Below are 19,894 nucleotides of genomic sequence, written 5' to 3' on the forward strand. Positions count from 1 at the left end.
AAACATACCTATTTACCCAAGACTAATTTTCCTCTGCTCCTTACACTGCCATTCCCATAAATTAGTTCTTTCGACTCATACAGAAGCTACGCGCGGAGATACCCCTTCGGGGATGATTCTGGCGCGCTATAAGAATATATAAATAAATAAATAAATAAAGGGCAAGATGTCACTTCTGCTACCTCTTGTATTTTGGAGAATCAAGGTCTATGAGTCTTCTGTTAGCTCTTCCTACAAGCAGATAAGATAATTTTCAGAGCTCAACTAACATTGGGTTTAGATATTACCTGTCACCAGAGGAAGAAAAGAATAAAGGTAAATGAAGGCACTAGTTACATTAAAAAGTATTTACCCAACAACTGGTCTTCTTTTTCATAATGAAGAATTTGTATTTGCTGTTGCCTTTTTTCTCCACCAGAAAAATATATTTGCTCTTGGGGAAACCCTTTCATGTACACAACCCCATTTTTGCCAGAGTTCCAGGACCATTTCCACTTTCCAAAGGGAAGCTCTCACACACCGAAAATAAACAATTGTGAGAACACTTTGACAAATGCTTGTTCTTTTTGCTTAGAGACCACGCATTGTAAAGAGAGTCTGCATAGGTTGAAAGTTGTTTTTTGATCAGATATAATTATGATTGATGTAACAATATATAGTTATGATTTTTTAAATTTTGTGTTTTTAAATAGGTGCAATAAAACTGTGTCAACAATAGGAGAGACTACTTATTAACCGGGTCCTGATGAAGGTGGTCGTATAAACTGTTTTGTTAACACCGAAACACGTCAACGCTTTGTGTGCTGAGAGTTATATCCAAGGAACTTTTGTGGTCCTACCTAATTACTGAACAGTGGACCTCTAGACATTCTATTGATTCTTGTTGGGATAACTACCCTATGATATTTTTAATGTTTCACATGTCATTTGTCTCTCATACATTTTAACAAGGAGAATTTTATTCTATGATGAACTATTGATAATTAAAAAAAATACATTGTTTTTGTAATAACAGTTGTAGATTCTATCTTTGTGTTTTTACAATTGTTTTCTGGGTCAATGTTTGTGATCAATGTGAGGTATTGAAGTGTCTTAATAGTTGGAGGTAGAAATATTGTTGAGTGAAATTCGAGAATAATATTTCTTTTATCTGGTCCAAGAGAGCTTGCTTTGATTATTACCTGTGGTACCCTGTCTCTTGGATATTGGGGTCACTCCCTGTTTCTCTATATATGGCATGAACAGCAAACAAAAACAGTACATTATAAAAAAAAAAGATATTGGGTAGTCGGTACAATAGTTGTAGACACTTTTGACAATGTCCATATTGTGCTTTGACGTTCACAAGAAATTTGTTTCTGTGAATTTTAGTGAATTTTATATTTTTTCAGTTGTTTATTTGCACATTTTACATTCATAGTTCTAACAAAAATATTTTGGAGCCTTGTGGGAAAAGAAGTCAACATGTTTTGCCCTTTTAGGCACACAGGCCTGAGGCTTTCTCAAGGCTAAAAATCCACTGTCTGTAGGGCCATGGTGTGCTGCATAATTCAGGGTGGAGCCTGGAAAGTTGATTGAGTGTGCTCTGAAATGTACCTTAAAAAATCCATGTATTCCTTCAAATATAAGTACATCAACAATGACCAAAAAGTATTGTGTGCTTTAAAACCCTGAATAATGTCCTTTTTCTTACAGATATTTGGGAAAGAACGTACGTACCAACAGTTCACATTTTTAATGATTGGACATAGCCAGGGGCCATAACTCTCTAAAAATATACTTCAGGCAACTGGCATCTAGTCATGGAAGGGTTTCCACATTTTAGAGCTTTAGACAAGAAGCCACTAAGGTTCCTGATTATGATGCCACAGAAACTGCTCCCAAGCTTGAAAAAATTAACTGGGATCGATGTTTTTCTGTTAAAGTGACAGCAAAATACCACTTAAAGAGATCATAACTGCTATATTGAGAGAAAGACCTTTTTCTTTTGGGAGAAGGTCTGTGTACACAAAATCAAATTAATATGAGTTCACTAGAATTTTTTTTATATAAGATCCATCAATTCTTGCTCAATTTATAAACTTACCTTTTGCTGCTTTTATTAGTAAAACACCTATCAGAGAATATATAGAAAATAATATTATAATCTTGTTTTGAGGCTGTGCAATTGATTTCTACATTGCCTATCACTGAAACTAGACAGATAAAGGAAAACCCAGAAAAGGTTGTATTGGCTATCTGAGAGTTTTTTTTTTTTATATTTCAATTACTTTTTGCAAATCAAAATGTCTGAAATGTGATATTCATAAAATATTTCTGTTCATAAAGCCATATATATTCGACACTTTTCAAACAAACCCATCATGTTTACATTAAGTATACCTTTCTAAAATCCCTCAATCATTGGCATGGTATTTTGAAGTATATCATATCAGTTGCCTTGCACTATAATGGTTAGAAGTCTGTAAAATAGAAGTAAATTCAATTTCAACGCAGATTATAAAGAGGTTTCTAAGATATGTAATAAACAATATGTGCAGAATTTATCAATCTTACAGCTATTTTTCAAACACTCTACTGTCATTTTCACATTATTTCTTTTGATATGTCTGCTCTGACATACAACAATAGGTTATGAATTTCAAAGCGGGCATTTCTGAAGATTTTCAAACTGGCGTCAAAGAGCCTTTTTTGTTTTGTGTTGCTGTGCAGAGTAGGCATTGCCTTACTCACTGGATAGAGGACTTCTGTTGTTGTATATAGGAGACATAGTCTAGCTAATAGTCTCTCTATAGAGCAAAATATAGTTCTCCCCCACTCTTCGTTCAATGCAATATCACATACCTTTTTCCTTCTGGAGAGTGTCTGAAATAGGGACAACAAATGTGTTACTTGTGCAGATTTTGTACTCCATTATTCACAATTTCATAGGTAAAATTCCAAGAGTTATTTCACGCTTGAATATTACGACAACAATGTTTAAGGGTAATTCTCTGAACTCAAGCTATTCACAAACATTGCGGTATGATGTTAAAAATGATGAGATTGAAACTTCCCACCACAATGAACATTTGACAGGCAGGGTTAAACAGGACAAATGAATCTGCATTTGGAACATTACAAGACCTAAACAGTGTGCACCATCTCAGGGACTGTGAAAGAAAATTGTGTATTTGCGCAAAATCAACTTACATGATGCATGCATAAAATTGCACCTAGAAACATATTTTGTAAAATATTATGAAAGATTGAAATAAGAAAAGAGCTATACATGACATAAATAACACACACAAGGAAGTAATGATACTCAGAAATAGGCCTGGGGGGAGCTCAAGGAGTTCTACTAACAAGAATTCTGTAGATCGGGCCAAAAACTCAGCGGGATTCTGTGGAATCCAACGTGTGGGCGGAGATGCTCAACAAGCCCATTCATGCTACGTTTTTGACATTTGTATCTCCTAAAGGGGAGTAATTCTGTTACGGACTGAAGAGGCTGGAATCAAAATAACGTCTCTGCAATTAATTACCTCCCAGACCATGAACTACCACAAACGCAATAGATTACATTAGACTTGTTGCAGTTGGTTAACTCTTCATGTGTGGTAATTCTTCCCATATATTCAAATTTGTCGCCTTCAATTGAATTCACGCACGAGGTACAATTTCCGCATCAGTGATGCCCTTTAATGGGGGGAAGGGACGAATGCTCTGGATAGAGTGCTTGGGTTTCTTCACTTGGGTGTTTGCTCGCATCAGTTTATCTTTAATATTTTTGGGTAATATGTATCAAGCAAAAATGCAATTGCAAATGGTGAAATTTGCACAATTTCATCATTTACGATCTCAATATCGTAGTGTTCAATGTAGGGAAGAAAAAACCCACTTGCAAAATCAGGAATCGCAAAATTTGCAATTCCCTATTTGTGCACGCATTTAGAGGATCGCAATTTGCGATTCCCTAAATGCCATTCTAGTAGCCATCGCAAATTGTGATATAACTTTAAGGAATCGCAAATAACCACCAACTTCAAGTTGGTGGTAATTTGCAATTCCCTAGAAAAATACACTTTTTTCATTTTTAGGTCTTGCGTGTGTTGCAGGGCAGAGCCCTGCTCCGCCTCCACAACAGATTTTGTAGGAGAGGATTTTCAGAAGAGGGCTTTTCCATTGGCCGGCATCATCGTTTATGCTAAATGGTGGCCTGCCGTTGGAAATGAGGGTTTTTGGTTGCCGCCCTTTGGCTTGCGATCGGACTGGGCTCCCTGCTTCGCGGCTGTTGTGAAGCACTTTCTTACCTTTAGGGGGCCATGTGTTTAACCCCTCCGACGCTCATGACGAGCTCAGCTCGTCATGAGCACGCGAGAACCGTGGCTCATGACGAGCTGAGCTCGTCATGACCGTTAGAACACTCATACGCGGGGCTAATTCCCCTGCTGTGCTGGGCGTTCTAAGGAACGGGCGTGGTCATGATGATCTCAGCTCGTCATGAGCACACGAGAACCGTGGCTCATGACAAGCTGAGATCGTCATGAGCACTGGGGCACTGTGCGCGGTCCCCCTCCGCCCAGCACGGCAAGGGAATGAGCCCCGCAGCCAAGGGGTTAAACGCATGGCCCCATAAAGGCAAGAGATCAATGCTTATTTTCTCTCCTGCTGTGTGAGGAAATGGCTCTGATGAGCTTTGAACTCCTCAATATAGGGTACATGTACACATCACAATGGAAAAATACATCGATTCATAGGTCCGAGGAGGATCGAGCCCTCAGTCGGAAGAAGCTATTCTTTTCAAATATGTGTCTTCCAGGCGCCTGAGCATTGCAGGGACGCGCGGAGGTTCAAGAATCATATGCATATTGGAGATGGTTCTTGAGATGGTTCTGGATGGGGTCTGGGCCTCTGGAAGTGGAACGCCGATAACTGCAACTCCGGCTGAACCCCCCGGGCTGTCTTAGGCTCGAGGGACCGGTGAAAACTGGCCGTGCGCACTGGTTTTCGCATAATCATGTCACACAATGAGAGAGTGATATAGGCATGCCTGCCTCGGGGGTCAGTCCGCATTGTGGTGTTGTGGGCTCTAGGCCCACATACTGCTTAAGGAATGACACAGACACCTTGGTTGTGATCACTCAACTGGCCACACGCATGTGCACCCGGGCCCATTTATTAGCCGGGTCACATCACTCGTGACGCCGGTGTGGGGTGTGTGTGCCCACTCCCATAGGGGGAGTGCTTAATAAACCAGTGCCTGTTGAGACACTAGAACGTGTCTCGCAGGACACAACACGCATATCAATACTTATTGTTCGGCACGTACTCTCGTGCCCAGTCGAGCGCCCTGAAGCTGCAGTGCACAGCGCTGTACAAAATCATCTAAACATAAAGCACTAGATTGTAGATGGTTACAATTGTCGGTGGACATTACTGGCTTCTCTATGCCTCCCAGAGCGCTTGGAAAAAATACATGAAATACGTAACTGTATCAAACTCTGCTGAAGACACCCACAGTTTGTGGGTTTAATATCAGAATTCCTTTGCTCCACACATCCAATCTTGCCTCAGGGCTGAAGCCTGGAAATGCTCACTCACAACAATTTCATCAATTTTATGAACGTGGAAATGATGAAAGCCTCGCCTTCTTAATTGGCGCTATAGTCCTGGACATCCAAGCGCTGTTTGATGGCGTTGCTAAGGAATACCAGGAATTGCGCTTAAATTTTATTTATTTCCACGTGAAACAGCCCTGTCCGGATTTTTATCCCGTCTCCCTCGAGATACCCTGAGGAGTGAGCGGAAGGCACTATAACCCACCGAGCTATTGCTCGATGTATTGCCCGCAGCAAAGCGGGATCGAAATTTCTGAGGACGCGGATACCCAGAAGCGCATTGTTGAACCCCGTCTTCAAGGCGCTGTAGCTTCTCCCCTACTCTGTGTAGGAATACCTTCACAACTACTGGTAACGAGGATGGGATTGGGGAGGAGGACGATACGTTAACTAAGGGCAATGAGGGTGAGACCCCAATCACTCAGGAGGATTGCTAGAGAGGAGCCCCACACGCTAGAGGAAGGGTGAGACATTACTAGTGGAAGGAGGGGAGAAGGCTAAGATGACCGTCACTAGGGAGGATTCTGGTTCCCCATCACTGGGGTGGTGGTAGTGGAGGGTGAGATCCTAGGGAGCAGGATGACACGAGGGAGCAGGGTGAGACACCGCGGCCTCTGGCCTTTCAGGAAGAACCGCCATCTCTCTGCTTAAGGTGATAGCATTATCCATTCTACTGGGGTGTGGGGTGTAGAAAAATGAAAAGTGGTTTTTGAAGTACGGTTTGGGGGGGCAGATGGCGAGGCTAAGAGACAATTCGCAATAGGTTGCCCCGTAGGAATAGCGCAAGGATGAGAGGTATGCAGAAATGTAGGGTTAGGTAACGGATGTGGGGTACGGCGGTCTCCCCTTGGGAATAGAAGAAAAAAGGAATATCATAGTTATCTGTTACATTTTCCCCAAACAAGATGGTCAGAAATTATTGAAAAAACAAAATATCATGTAGTGGATTATTTACGCCAAGATTAATGGCCGGTTATTATCTCAAACTGATTAAAACGTTCAAAAATGCAATGATCCGGCTCTGACTCCCGGACTAACCTTTTCGATCTATCCCTCTGCACCACCCTGGCATGTATGTCTCACTCTTACACACATGGCTCGATGAGCGACATCCCTGTGAGATATGGACCTCATGCACTCCCTCGGGTAAGGGTCTCACTCACATTACACACGATTCGATGGCCAACATCTCCAGGAGCTATGGACCTCGTGTCATCCCTGGAGGTTGTGGTCTTGCATACCCAGTATCGGATGTCTGACATATGTAGGAGATGTGGACCTCACGCCATCTCTGTCGGTAGAAGTGGCACTCACATACCCAGGGCTGGGTGTCTGACACATGTAGGAGATGTGGATCTCATGACATCTCTGGGTGAGGGGGCACACAGGTACCCAGGGCAGGGTGTCTGACATATGTAGGAGATGTTGATCTCTTGACATCTCTGGGGGTGGGTGCACTCACGTACCCAGGGCTGGGTGTCTGACATATGTAGGAGATGTGGATCTCTTGACATCTCTGGGTGAGGGTGCACTCACGTACCCAGGGCTGGGTGCCTGACATATGTAGGAGATGTTGGTCTCTTGACATCTCTGGGGGTGGGTGCACTCACGTACCCAGGGCAGGGTGTCTGACACATGTAGGAGATGTGGATCTCATGACATCTCTGGGTGAGGGTGCACTCACGTACTCAGGGCAGGGTGTCTGACACATGTAGCAGATGTGGATCTCTTGACATCTCTCGGGGTGGGTGCACTCACGTACCCAGGGCTGGATGTCTGGCACGTGTATGAGATGTGGATCTCAATCCATACACTGGGTTCGATAGCTGACATCCTCGGGATCTATAGGCCTTGCGTCATCCATGGGGAATGAAGCCTCACATACCTGAGGCTGGATGTTTCACATACATGGTAGTCTTGTATCTAATGCCATCTCTGGGGGTAGGTGTCTCACTCACATGTATGGCACACTCAGGAAATGTGGAGCTCGCAACACCCCTGAGGGCTGGGGGTGTCTCATACCCAGGGCTGGATGTCTGACATATGTAGGAGGTGTGGAACTCACACTCCCGTGGGAGATGAGGTCTTCTCTTACATAGGACTAGATGGCTGACATTCTGAATAGATATGGACCTGGGTCTCACCCACCCAGGGTTGCATTTCTGGGATGTGCAGTAAATGTGTCTCTCACACCTCGCTCCCCATGGGGAGTTGCAGTCTCACACACACACACACACAGGGTTCGATGACCGGCACTGTCGAGTGATATGTGTTGGGGTCTCACTCACATAGCAAAACCAGGTTTCGATAGCCGCCATCGCCAAACAAGCATTTGCAATGCAATCGGTCTCGCATTTGTGGAAGTTTGAATTTTTGGTGTTGTAAATGATTTTGTTATTGCATTTATGTTTAGTTGTTTGGAGTGGAGTGGATGGATGTTGTTTGAAGTGGAATTATTAGTTAAACTGTGTGAATTCTAGTGGAATTCTGTGGCATGTACTGTCTTTGTGTGTTCTAAATATGTGGTATGGTGAATAGATGGGGTGAGAGCTGTATAAAATACATAGAAAGTAAGAATGAGAGGGATAGGTAGTTTGTGTATGAAGAGGTTTAGCGAAGGAAGAAAAGAAAGGAGACAAAAAAAGGAATTGGTGAGCAAGATGGACAGGGAGTATGAGGAGAAGAAGAGTGGGGTTGAGGTGACGTAAGTAATGAAGAGAAGGGAAGGAGGTAAGGAAAAGTGAAAGGAGTGAAGGAAGAGAAGGAAGAGAAGGAGCGTGGAATGAAGCGACTGTAAGCAAGTAATATCTGATGAGCAGGAAGGACATAATGTGTTAGAGCGTGGATGTAATGGAGAAGAATGAGAGAGAAAAGAGGACTAGAAGATTGTATCACAGAAAGGCAGGAAAGGAGTGGAGTGGAGTGGAGTGGAGTGGAGTGGAGTGGAATGGAGTGGAGTGGAGTGGAGTGGAGGCAGAAGGAAGCAAGTAATGCTGGACGAATACTGCGCTTCATACTATGATTTTTGTTTTTAGGCTGACATATCGGTTCTCCTGTTCTAAATCTTACTTTCACAGAACTTACGCCCAAGTTTAACTATATGCCATGTCTAAGCCCTGTTTCTGAATTTGTTTTGAGATCAGAGCCACAACATATAAACCAGCAGACATAGTGGAACTATAGAAACTGCATAAGAGACAAAGATATTGACAAATAAATATCCCTAGAAATTAGGTTCTCATCCACAATTTAATTTAGCATTTCATGTATGTCCTATGTTGTCTAAACTTAGAAGTGATAGGTGAAAACTCAGGAAGCGAGACGCAATGCTGTGGCCAAGCGTCCTGTTAAATTTGCAGCGCCTCGAGGATAATTCCTTTTTTAGCTAATTTACAGCTGTGTTGGATTATGGGTATTTTGTGACATTCATTTAGGGTTAATGTCTACAAGCACTGCTCACTTCAATGACACATAGGTGCAGTTCAGGAGTGCATTACAGGTGGTGCAGTGACAGGACTGCAGCATTTAAAATGGTGAGTGCCCCAGAGTTGGTATTTACATTACCTATGAGTAGCCCACTGAAAATATGAGTTAGGGGAGGTCCAAATTATGCGTTAGGTCTAACTAAATTAGGCACAAAGAAAAGGCAAATGCTGCAGCATAATGCAGCACATTTTGTGTTAGTATTAACTCCTAACGTTGGCAATTTTACAGGTTAACACTACCCCATTTGGAGCAATTTTGACACCCAAAAACAACGAGTTGAGGCAAGCCTGGGGGTGCCAACAGCTCTTGAGATCAGCCGGAACCAATGACTGCTTCTTGATGAGGACGGAATATTTTTGAACTTTTGCCTGGTTCAAAGAAAGAGTTGTATTCAGTCCAGCACACCCCTGCACTACTGAGAGTTATGCAGGGCGTGTAATGTTAGTAGGGCGGTGAGCGCCTGCCGGTCATCTCCCATGGGCTCAGTGCCACGGGGCCTACCGTGCTTGGGTCAGTCCTGCCCTCTTCTCACTGCTCCTCACCCTCACTGCTAAGCACAAGACTGTGGAGTTTAGAGTAATCTGTGGTGAGACGACGAGCATCAGGCAGCAACATTCGAAAGGGCCCAGACTTTAATGGAGTAACAGGAGCACCATTGAAAGAGGAACTTGTACCCTCTGTGCCATATAAGATATGCTAGACAAGAGGCAAGAATGTGTTTGTAAATCTTTGGTATTAGCACTGCTGCGAGAGTTAGAGGTGCAAGCAAGAGGTGCCCCCTACTTTTGGGGTGCAGAAGGGGAGCACTTGTCGGGTCACGGGGCCCAGGTGCTCCTGCACCTGTTGCACCAAGGTGGCAGTAGTCCCTGTGGAGCTGGATGCAGGGATCGCCTTGGGGAGTCGAGCACCAGGGGTCCAATGACATTTGGAAGGCAGGAGGGGTCTCTCCTTTCTCTGGTTCATTGTTTCCTGCTCGGAGGTGGCCGCGTCAGTCGAGTCCTGAACACCCCATCAGCACGGTTATCATCAACCCCAACAGGCCAGCTACCCTCCACAACAGAAGTGTGGTAAAAAGCAACCTTCCGCCTGGATTTCTGTCCATCCAGACTCATGACGCTCCCCCAGATCCTCCTCTAAGTGGTCTTTTAATCAACTGCTGTTCAGCAGTCAAGCAAGCTGCTGATATTGCTGACCTCATCCTGTACAAAAACCTTGACCTAGCCATACTAACTGAATCTTGGCTCAATGAATACTCTTCCCCTTGCCTGGACTTATTAGTCCCGCCCAATTACAACATCGCCAGACTGGACAGACATTGCAACAGGAAAGGAGGAGGCATTGCCTGCCTCTACTGATCCTCCCTTCTTGTCACAGAACTCTCGGCGTGTCGTATTTTGGCAGCGATTGGATTAGCATTTGCTTCAGCTACGAGAGTTTTCGCTGTTATATTGACCATGTTCCAGAGGCAATTTTGTATTCCCGGCCTCCATTTTGAGTGACCACGTTGCCTCGTGGTCAGCATGCCCTTTTGTCCTTCCTCTCTGCCAGATGACCACTTGGTCTGCCCAGCAACAGGCTATTTTTAGCTTATGGTTAAGCTTCGTTCATGCACACTCAGGCCACATCTGTTAATGATCGGTCACTGCTAAGGAATGTTCCCCCGACTGACCAAAAGTGTTAAACTCCTCCCACATGTTGGCTGTGTTCCAAAAATGACCTTATATGTACATGAAATCGTCTTATGTGTGTACCGCCTATTTTTTTCAATCCCTTGTATGGGTATAAAAGAGCCATGCGCTCTCTGTTCGGGGTGATACTTCTTGCATTACCGAAGGGTGCTGTTGGAATGTACCACCACTCCATGGGGTCTTAATAAACTTGTCTTTTGTATTCTAGTTTCCGTGCCAACTTCTGTTCTAAGGTATCGTGAGTTTTTGCAGAGTATGTAGGCCTTTTAAAACCCAACATGTCAATTGGCGCCTGAACAGGCACTCATCAGCGACTCGGATGCCCGAAGGACTGGTCGTGACGAAGGATTGGAAACTCGTTGTGGGCGTGATCACTGCCGAAGTAAGACGTGAGTTTCCCATCTACGGTGTTTCCCCTTTCCTTCCGATCTGACCTTCCAGGTGGCGCCGGTCCTCGACTGAGATCTTGATCGTTGGGTTGCCGTCGAGTGATCGTTTGGTCAATTTGAGAACTTGGCAGTTGGAACCTGGACACTTGGAATTCATGGTAAGCTATGGATTGGTAAGGTAGTCTACTGACACTTACTGTGGCTTTTTGGATTTGTATGAAGTTAGCTAACATTTGGACCTATGTTTTTGTACTATATGTGGAGTGCACCTCACATAGGCAGGTAATGTGGAGATATTTCTCTGACTCTGACCTTGTATTTGTTTGAACGGCACATCGTGTGTAACATACTTTAAGTGCCAATTTGCTGAGAATATTACATATTTTGTGATATTTTTGACATGCCTGTTTTTAGCACGCTTCGAGGGATGTGTTGCTTTGGTAATGGTACCAGTTCGCGATTAAATGAATCACAGCCGGCTCCCCCAGAGGGGATGCCTAATCGTGAAATGTACATCAAATTTGGCCTCCCCCCTATTATGTACAGTGCACTGTGGCATAAGTACATGAAATCTGACTCTGAGTTACGATGGCCACTACATGGGTTGTTTGATTTACGAAAGGTTCAGTATGTGGAGCAGTGTTTGTTTCAGCGCAGGTCTAGACAGGATATGCTTGATTGTGTGCGTATGTGGGAGAAAGCAGTGCGTGAGCGTATGAAGCGTGAACAAGACTTGGCGGACAAGGAGCAACGGAAGGCTGCCCATGTTAAAGCTTTACAGCTACAGGGTAAGGAAATGCAGGAGAAAAAAGAGAGGGAGATAAGAGAGCGTAATTTACAGATTAATGGTCAGTTTCCTATTCAACGTCCTCTCTATCCTGTCCTTAATAATAGACCCGATGATTTTTCATTACTAGATCGTTCTCCTCCTCCGTATGTCCTACCTACGGCTTCGGACGAGGACACAGATTCTCCGGACGGAAAGGATAAAGGACGGGATACTCGTTCCATGCTTACTACTGCTCGATCTGCTGACTTACGTGCTATGGCTTGTAGAATCAATCTTAATACCGCCTCTGTTCATGAAGTTCAAACCTCTATGAGTGGGTGGACAGATAAAGAGCAATTGTATTTTCTGGAGAATTTGGCTCGGGAAGTTATTGAGCGATTTAGGAAACATTCAAATGAGTTAGAACCTAAGGACGTAGGGGTTGATTATGACAATTTACGTAAAGCTGTTTTTTTTCTCGCAGACGCAGATGATTTCCTTCGGCGTCTGATTAAAGTACGGGATGATGCGACACGACTACGACAGCAGAAAAAGGCAGCGGCTTCGAGTTCCTGAGTCGTCCGTTGAGGAGAAGGAATCCGCTATCTTCGGATCAGATAAGGGTCATGTGGTCAATGTTATGCCCATGCGGGAAGCCGCACCTTTGTATGTTCCTCCTAAGGGTCAAGGCACAGATGATAATAAGTTGTCTGTGGATGCAAAGGGTTATTTTGTATATAACTTGGTTTATACTCCTTGGAATAGAGCAGATGTTATGGCCCTTAAGAATGCTTTGCCTGATCCACGTAAAAACCCAGCGGCTTTCTATGAGGAGGTAGAGGGGCTATTAGTTCGTGTGTTATGACGTTAACAGATATTGACCTTTTCTTTGGCTTAATATTACCTCCTGATATGTGGAGGACGATTCGTAAGATTAATGATCGACAAACTCTGGGTGCAGACTGGAGGGATATAGAACAAGCAGATTTAGATAGAGAACCCGCATGTAAACCGTGTAAATTGATTTTAGACCTCCCTGTGGCTATTTTGAATAAATTAAAATTACTCATTCCTCCTAAAAAGATTGATTGGACGATGTTAGTATCCTGTAAACAGAAATCAGATGAGTCAGTTTCCGATTTCTTTACACGCTTCGAAGAAGCGTTTCATCATTATAGTGGTCAATTATTAACAGATGACACTGGTAGGCATCTGTTTGTCGGCAAGTATGTAGCTAATCTTTTACCAGAGATTGCCAAACGATTAAAAGCTAGTGAAAGTTCGTGGACCACTTCAACTCCCGCTTCCCTCCTAACTATGGCTCAGTATTATGAGAGGCAGGAAATAGAGGCTAAAGAAAGTGACGATAAAAAGACGAAAGATTTAAAAACAAAAGTGATGTTAGCTCACGTTTATGCTACGCAGCCGAGAGGAAATGATAGAGGGAGACGTGGGTCTTATGGCCCGCCTTCTTCTCGTCCTGATCCCTCCGCAGATCAGTGTGCATATTGTAAGCAATTTGGGCATTGGATTTCAGATTGTCCAGTGCTGCGAGAACAACGTAATCAGCGTGGTCGAGGTAACATTAGATTTAGGAATGGTTACTCAGGCCCAAGGGGAGGAGCAAATGATCGTGCTAGGTTTGAAGCTAGGGGCCGTGGACAGAATGGGTATAATACTTTTGACAGGCGAAATCAGTATCAGATAGCTGAGGGTGAGTCTTCTGAGCTTCAGGACGCTACTTATGCATAGGATTGCCTAGGATGGGGTATGGAATCGGTTGAAATACCAGTAGATCAAAGGGGTCCATATATTTCAGCGCATGTTTTGGGTTCTACTGATCAGTTTCTGGTCGATACGGGAGCTACTCGTAGCGCCCTGTCCTAACAATTGGTTCCAAGGGCTCCCCTGTTTGGCACAACAATTACATTGATAGGGTTCGATGGAACACCTTCCCTTAGCCCATTGTCACAGCCTCTTCCATTCCACATTGATAAATGTACTTCTCCATGTCCATTCTTGTTGTCTCCGAATACAACAGATAATATTGTGGGTCTTGATATGCTTAAACATTTTAGGGCAACGATACGCTGCGCCCCCGAAGGGGTGCGTGTTATTTTGAATGAGAATTATCCAGAGGTTGAAAGGTTGTGTCTTCTTAAGGAAAATGATGCACTAGCTTCCCTCCCGAGTGTTTTGTGGGCCACTTCTGATACAGATGATTATCCCTCCCGTTCATATCACTGTTAAGGAGGGTGTTTTGTTGCCACGGGTGCCACAATATAAGATTTCCAGAGAAGGTGAAGAAGCTTTGACTCATATCATAAGGGTTTTGATTGATGTAGGAGTAGTGGAAGAAGTTCCCTATAATGTTTGTAACAGTCCTATCCTTCCAATTTTGAAAAAAGATACTGATACTAGGATTTATCGTTTTTATTATTGACTTGAGGGAAGTGAACAAGATTGTAGTGCCCCAATATCCTGTGGTGTCTGATATTTTTACCTTACTTACTTTGGTCCCACCTACAGCTACCATGTTCTCAGTAATAGACCTAAAAAATGCTTTCTTTTCGATCCCTATTCATCCCGATAGCCGATATCTTTTCGGCTTCACTTTGAATAATCGATCGTACAGATTTTGTAGAGTTCCTCTAGGCTATACGGAAAGTCCAAGTATTTATAGCCAGGCTTTGAAAAGACAGCTTGATTCATTTGAGTTACCGTCTGGAGTGACTCTCATTCAATATGTCGATGATATTTTGTTAGCAGCTGATACCCCTGAACAATGTGAGGAGAGTACTCTCTCCCTGCTTTCTTTTCTTGCTGAGAATCATCACAAAGTGTCACGAAAGAAATTACAATATTGTAGACCTGAAGGTGACCTACTTCGGTCATCTTCTGTCTAAGGAGGGACGTGCATTGACATCAGATTGAATTCAAGCAATTCTAGACACACCAGTTCCTTCCACTCAGAAAGATGTTCGTGCTTTTATTGGTTTGACTTCCTTTTGTAGGCAATGGATATTAGGATTTTCAAATATTGTAAAACCTTTGTTAGCTCTGTTGTCGAAGGACACGCCGACTCTACTTGTATGGACAGATGAATGTCAGAATGCTTTCCATCACTTAAGACAAGCCCTTTGTTCTGCACCAGTGTTAGGTACACCAGATTACACGAAGATTTTTACACTTTACGTACATGAGAAGGATGGGTGTGCTTGTCAGTTTTAGTGCAGACACACAGAGATAAAACTGCGACCTTGTGCTTACTTCTCAGCAGTACTTGATCCCCTAGCACGAGGGCTGCCTGGGTGTTTTCGAGCAGTGGCAGCAACAGCTGTGTCTATACGACAGAGCGAAGGGATAGTTTTGTTACACAAATTGTTGGTGTTAGTACCCCATGCGGTAGATGCTTTATTGAATCAAACGAAAACACAGCATTTAACTAGAGCTCGTCTGACAGGATACGAGTTAACACTGTTGGCGCCTCATATTACACTGAAAAGGTGTGCATATTTAAACCCTGCTACGTTTTTGCCATATCCTGCATTTGAGTCTCAGGCGGAAGAATCACACGATTGTGTTTTCCTTACTGAGGTACAAACAAAGGGTCGCATTGACCTGCAAGATAGGCCCCATCCAGATGTAGATGGGGAACTGTGGGTTGATGAATCATGTTTAAAGCTGCCAGATGGTACAACTTCCGCAGCCTACGCAATCACAACACTTGGGACAGTGGTAGAGACAGCCCGCATACCACAAAAGTCAGCCCAAGCAGCTGAACTAATAGCGCTGACAAAAGCATGTGAGCTTAGCGCTGGTCTGTGTGTGAACCTTTACACTGATAGTCGCTATGCTTTCGGAGTAGTGCACTATTTTGGCCTACTCTGGAAAGAGCGAGGATTTTTGACATTACATGGGATGCAAATTAGGCATGGTGAATTGGTACATAATCTTTTGAATGCGCTAATGTGTCCAAAGAAGGTAGCGATAGTCAAATGTAGCGCGCACAAAAAGGTGACAGACAAAATAGGACAAGGAAATGCTTTCAAAGACCAAACAGCTCGTGAAACTGCGATGTTGAAAAATGCTTCTCCCATGTATGTGGTGAAATTGCAGGCTGAGCGATGGCATGATGTTAGAGAAGAAATATTGGATATACAGAAATCTGCTTCTGAAGCGGAACTTAAACAGTGGTCTACAGAGGGAGTGTTGGATGAAGAGGGCTGTTGCCCTAGCAAAAATATGGAGAGATTGAAATTGCCTGCTGCCTATCTGCAAGCAATGGTTCAGATGACACATGGGCTGGCACATTTTGGAGCTCTCGCAATTACTAAGTTACTTGCACGAGGTTGGGAGCATCCTGAGATTGCCAGTACAGCCAAGAGAGTAGTACAAACCTGCTTGATATGTCTATGGGGTTGTTACCTTTTGCTACCCGTTCCTGCCGCCACTTTTGCCCGCCTCCTTTTGCGCCCAGACGGTCTCCTCCTGCCGCCGCAGCTCACTTTCTGCAGAGCGCGGACGCAGTGGGGGGGGGACCCGAGAAGGACTACTAACACCGGCAGACTTTGCGGCTGGATCCCAGAAGCCGCCAACAGCAAATCCGCGCCAGGAGGCGCATAAAATCTGTGCACACCCCCTTGGAGCGGGGGTTGTTACCTTTTGCTGCCCGTTCCCGCCGCCACATTTACCCGCATCCTTCTGCGCCCAGACGGTCTCCTCCTGCCGCCGCAGCTCACTTTCTGCAGAGCGCGCCCGCAGTGGGGGGGGAGACCTGAGAAGGACTACTAACAACGGCAGCCTTTGCGGCCGGATCCCGGAAGCCGCCAACAGCAAATCCGCGCCAGGAGGAGCATAAAATCTGTGCACACCCCCGGTGAAGCGGGGGTTGTTACCTTTTGCTGCCCGTTCCTGCGCCACTTTTGCCCGCATCCTTCTGCGCCCAGACGGTCTCCTCCTGCCGCCGCAGCTCACTTTCTGCAGAGTGCCGCCGCAGTGGGGGGGGGGACCCGAGAAGGACTACTAACAGCGGCAGCCTTTGCGGCTGGATCCCGGAAGCTGCCAACAGCAAATCCGTGCCAGGGGGCATATAAAATCTGTGCACACCCCCGCGTCGCGGGACCGCGCGCGGGCCAAGCACGGGACAAGGGCGGGACCGTCTGTGGCCGTCCGGGGCTGGCTGAGGCTGGGCTGGGCCACCCCCTTAACATCCTCGACACTCCCCAGGATTACCGTGATATCCAAAGGTACTGTCAAAATCACTTATTATCAGATCTTTGACCTAACTGCTGCTGGACTGTTTTGTTAAGCATTTTCTTTTCCAGTTACCAGTTACTATTGGAAATTGTGTGGTCGTAAAAACCAAGCTTTGTGTACTATGGGATCAGCAAGAATGAGTGACAAAGCCAAAAATAGCAAGCTTACTACTTCACATCCCATGACTAGATGCCAGGCTGCATCAGCACAACCTCTCCCAAGCCTCACCGCCATCGATAAGATGTTACAAAAGACAATTGGAGTTGTGGCATCAGCAATAGAGAATACGGAGAGACGTCTATCGATCACCTCGGCCATTCCTCTCTTACAGACTGCCGGGGACTCTACTGTTGCTACCGTAAATCCCCCTGATTTTAGTTCCTTCTTCATGTGTTGTTTTGCAGAGTTGCCTTGTGCGCAGAACGATCCTGATGTTAATGATGCTAATTATTTTTTAGAGATTGTTAATCTCCCTTCCCACTCCCCAGCCAACAAAGCCCCAAGACCTCGACCGAGAAGTAAGAAAAAGAAAGGGAAAAAAAACATAGCTAAAAGTATTATGACACCTCCCGATTATGCAGGGGCAGTTGCTGGTTCTTTTAAGTCAAATGTGGGACCTCCCGTTTGGGTTACTCATCTTTTATCCGATTTTGAAGCCCATATGGGACAGAGTATTGGCTCATATTTTAAACCACTGACATCTAGGCTTGATAGATTGGTTACCATTATTAATAATCTAGATTTAGGGAGAACCCAGACAATTAGTCCACCGGGGAATTCTGCAACTGATAAGCCCACCTCTATTTCTAACTCTGTGAATCCATCAATTAGCAAAAACCTACCAGCCACATCGGCTAGGGCAACTGGTACTTCTATTCCTGATTCTACTCTACCCCTACTCAGGGCCAGAAAAGCTGACGCTAGTAATGATACAGAGCCGAGGGGGATCACTGAATCCAGAACACATCCAATGAACCAGCAAGCCCAAGCAAGCAGAGACTGTGCTGAGGCGGGCTCTCCAGTCCCTCTGCCTACCCTTGATTTACCTCCTGAGTCTTTGCCTTATGTTGTGGTGCTTGCTGGGGTACCCCCATTAGCCAAGAGTAAAAGTGAAGATTATGCAGAATTAAAAAACAAATGCATGCAGTGGCTTAATACCAACAGGCCCCTACCCCCTAATATCTCTGGTGAAATGTTGTGTGTCAGAAGAGTGGACTGGATTGGGACTGGTCCTAAAACCATTGCAGGGAACTGTGTGGTGATCAATTTTAGGGACCCATGCTCTGTAGAATACATCTGCAATAGGTCATCATCCAGGTCTAATACCCAAATATTCCCTCTACACCTATCATACTTCTACTCTACTCCTCTTTGGAGGATTGGACGGAATAGAGTTATGCAACAGGACGGGGGCTGGAGTACTGTACCATCTAGATCCCAGCAAGGAGGAACAGTCAGGGAGGGCTTCCAGCAGTTCACCTCCCCACTCTCAATATTTCCACTGAGAAACAGGTTCAGCATGCTAGAACAGGTTGATTGACGCCCTGTGTGTCAGAGCCTCTTGCCCCAAACCCCGAGTAGCCGGGATATTAAAGCGGGGATGTGGGTGGGTAATGATGGCAACAGTACTGTTGATAACACTGTAACAAATGTCAATTTTATAGATGCTGGGATGGACCTAGGGGTCGGTACTATGTGGGTGGGGGATGGTGCCTCCCCCGAGGAGATGTCAATAGTGGAGGCACTGGATAAGTACCAGAGCCCAAAGCGTGTAGCCTTGGGCAAGTAAAGAACCCGGGCGAACCATTCATTAATAATTGCCCAGTAGATAGCGGTATAAAAATACTGTCCTGGAATGTGGCTGGAATGAAAAGTAAACTGGCTTTGCCTGAATGGGGTTCTTTCATGGCAATGCATGATATTTGTCTCTTGCAGGAAACATGGGCATTGGAGGAGTGTGTAAGGACCGGCTTTGCCACTTTTAATGTCCTGGTGACAACTAGAGGTAGGGGGAGGCCATCAGGTGGCCTGTCAATATGGGTGGGCACGCACCTGGGTGTCCAGGCTGTCCAGATTCCAACAGGCTCTCTTGATGTTCAATGCGTGCTCCTAACACCCCAAGATAGGCCCCAGGTGGCCGATAAGCCTCATAGACACCACACAGAAACTAATGGGTAGGGTCATATTAGATAGGATTCAGGGGTGGATGGAAGAACGGGACATATTAACCACATTCCAGGCCGGGTTCAGGACTGGTATTTCCACACTAGATCAAATATTTCGACTCCCGGTCTTATTATGGAAGACGGTGAGTATAGAGGATGGCAGCCTCTATCTCATCTTCGTTGACCTGCGGGCCGCATTTGATTTAGTTCCAAGAGAAAAACTGTGGAAAGTCTTATCAGAACTTGGTCTCCCATCCTATCTATTGACAAACTTAATTAGGCTCCATATTAGCAACTATGCCCAAGTCAGGTGTGGGAGGCATAGGGATCTCTTGGCGCGTTTCCCAGTGTCCAAGGGTGTACGCCAAGGGTGCGTCCTGGCACCAACACTATTCTGCCTTTACATCCACGGTCTTGTTGACCATTTAACTGGTGTAAATGATAATGATGCTCCCAGGTTGGCTGCCAGGCGGGTGCCCGCTCTGATGTCTGCGGATGACACTCTGTTGTCATCCAAAACACCATCGGGCATCCA

At 45.0% G+C, this 19,894-nt stretch overlaps 1 protein-coding gene across 20 annotated transcripts in view; it reads right to left on the reverse strand.

Annotated features, from left to right (window-relative positions):
- Positions 1-19,894, reverse strand: part of LOC147710068 (butyrophilin subfamily 1 member A1-like) — a 538,135-nt gene that overhangs the window by 137,290 nt on the left and 380,951 nt on the right. For 14 of the 20 annotated variants that reach the window (XM_086920760.1, XM_086920759.1, XM_086920757.1 and 11 more), the window contains 2 exons: positions 2,845-2,865; positions 2,087-2,113 (listed from right to left, as the gene is read on the reverse strand). The exons of 2 other annotated variants lie outside the window; for them this stretch is intronic. In XM_086920760.1, the coding sequence (XP_086776886.1) occupies positions 2,087-2,113; positions 2,845-2,865 (48 nt within the window). The remainder of the gene's footprint in view (positions 1-2,086; positions 2,114-2,844; positions 2,866-19,894) is intronic. 4 more of the 20 variants (XM_086920756.1, XM_086920751.1, XM_086920750.1 and 1 more) reach the window with 1 other exon arrangement.

The sequence above is a fragment of the Lissotriton vulgaris genome, chromosome 5 (genome assembly GCF_964263255.1).
Source record: "Lissotriton vulgaris chromosome 5, aLisVul1.2, whole genome shotgun sequence".
NCBI lineage: Eukaryota > Metazoa > Chordata > Amphibia > Caudata > Salamandridae > Lissotriton > Lissotriton vulgaris.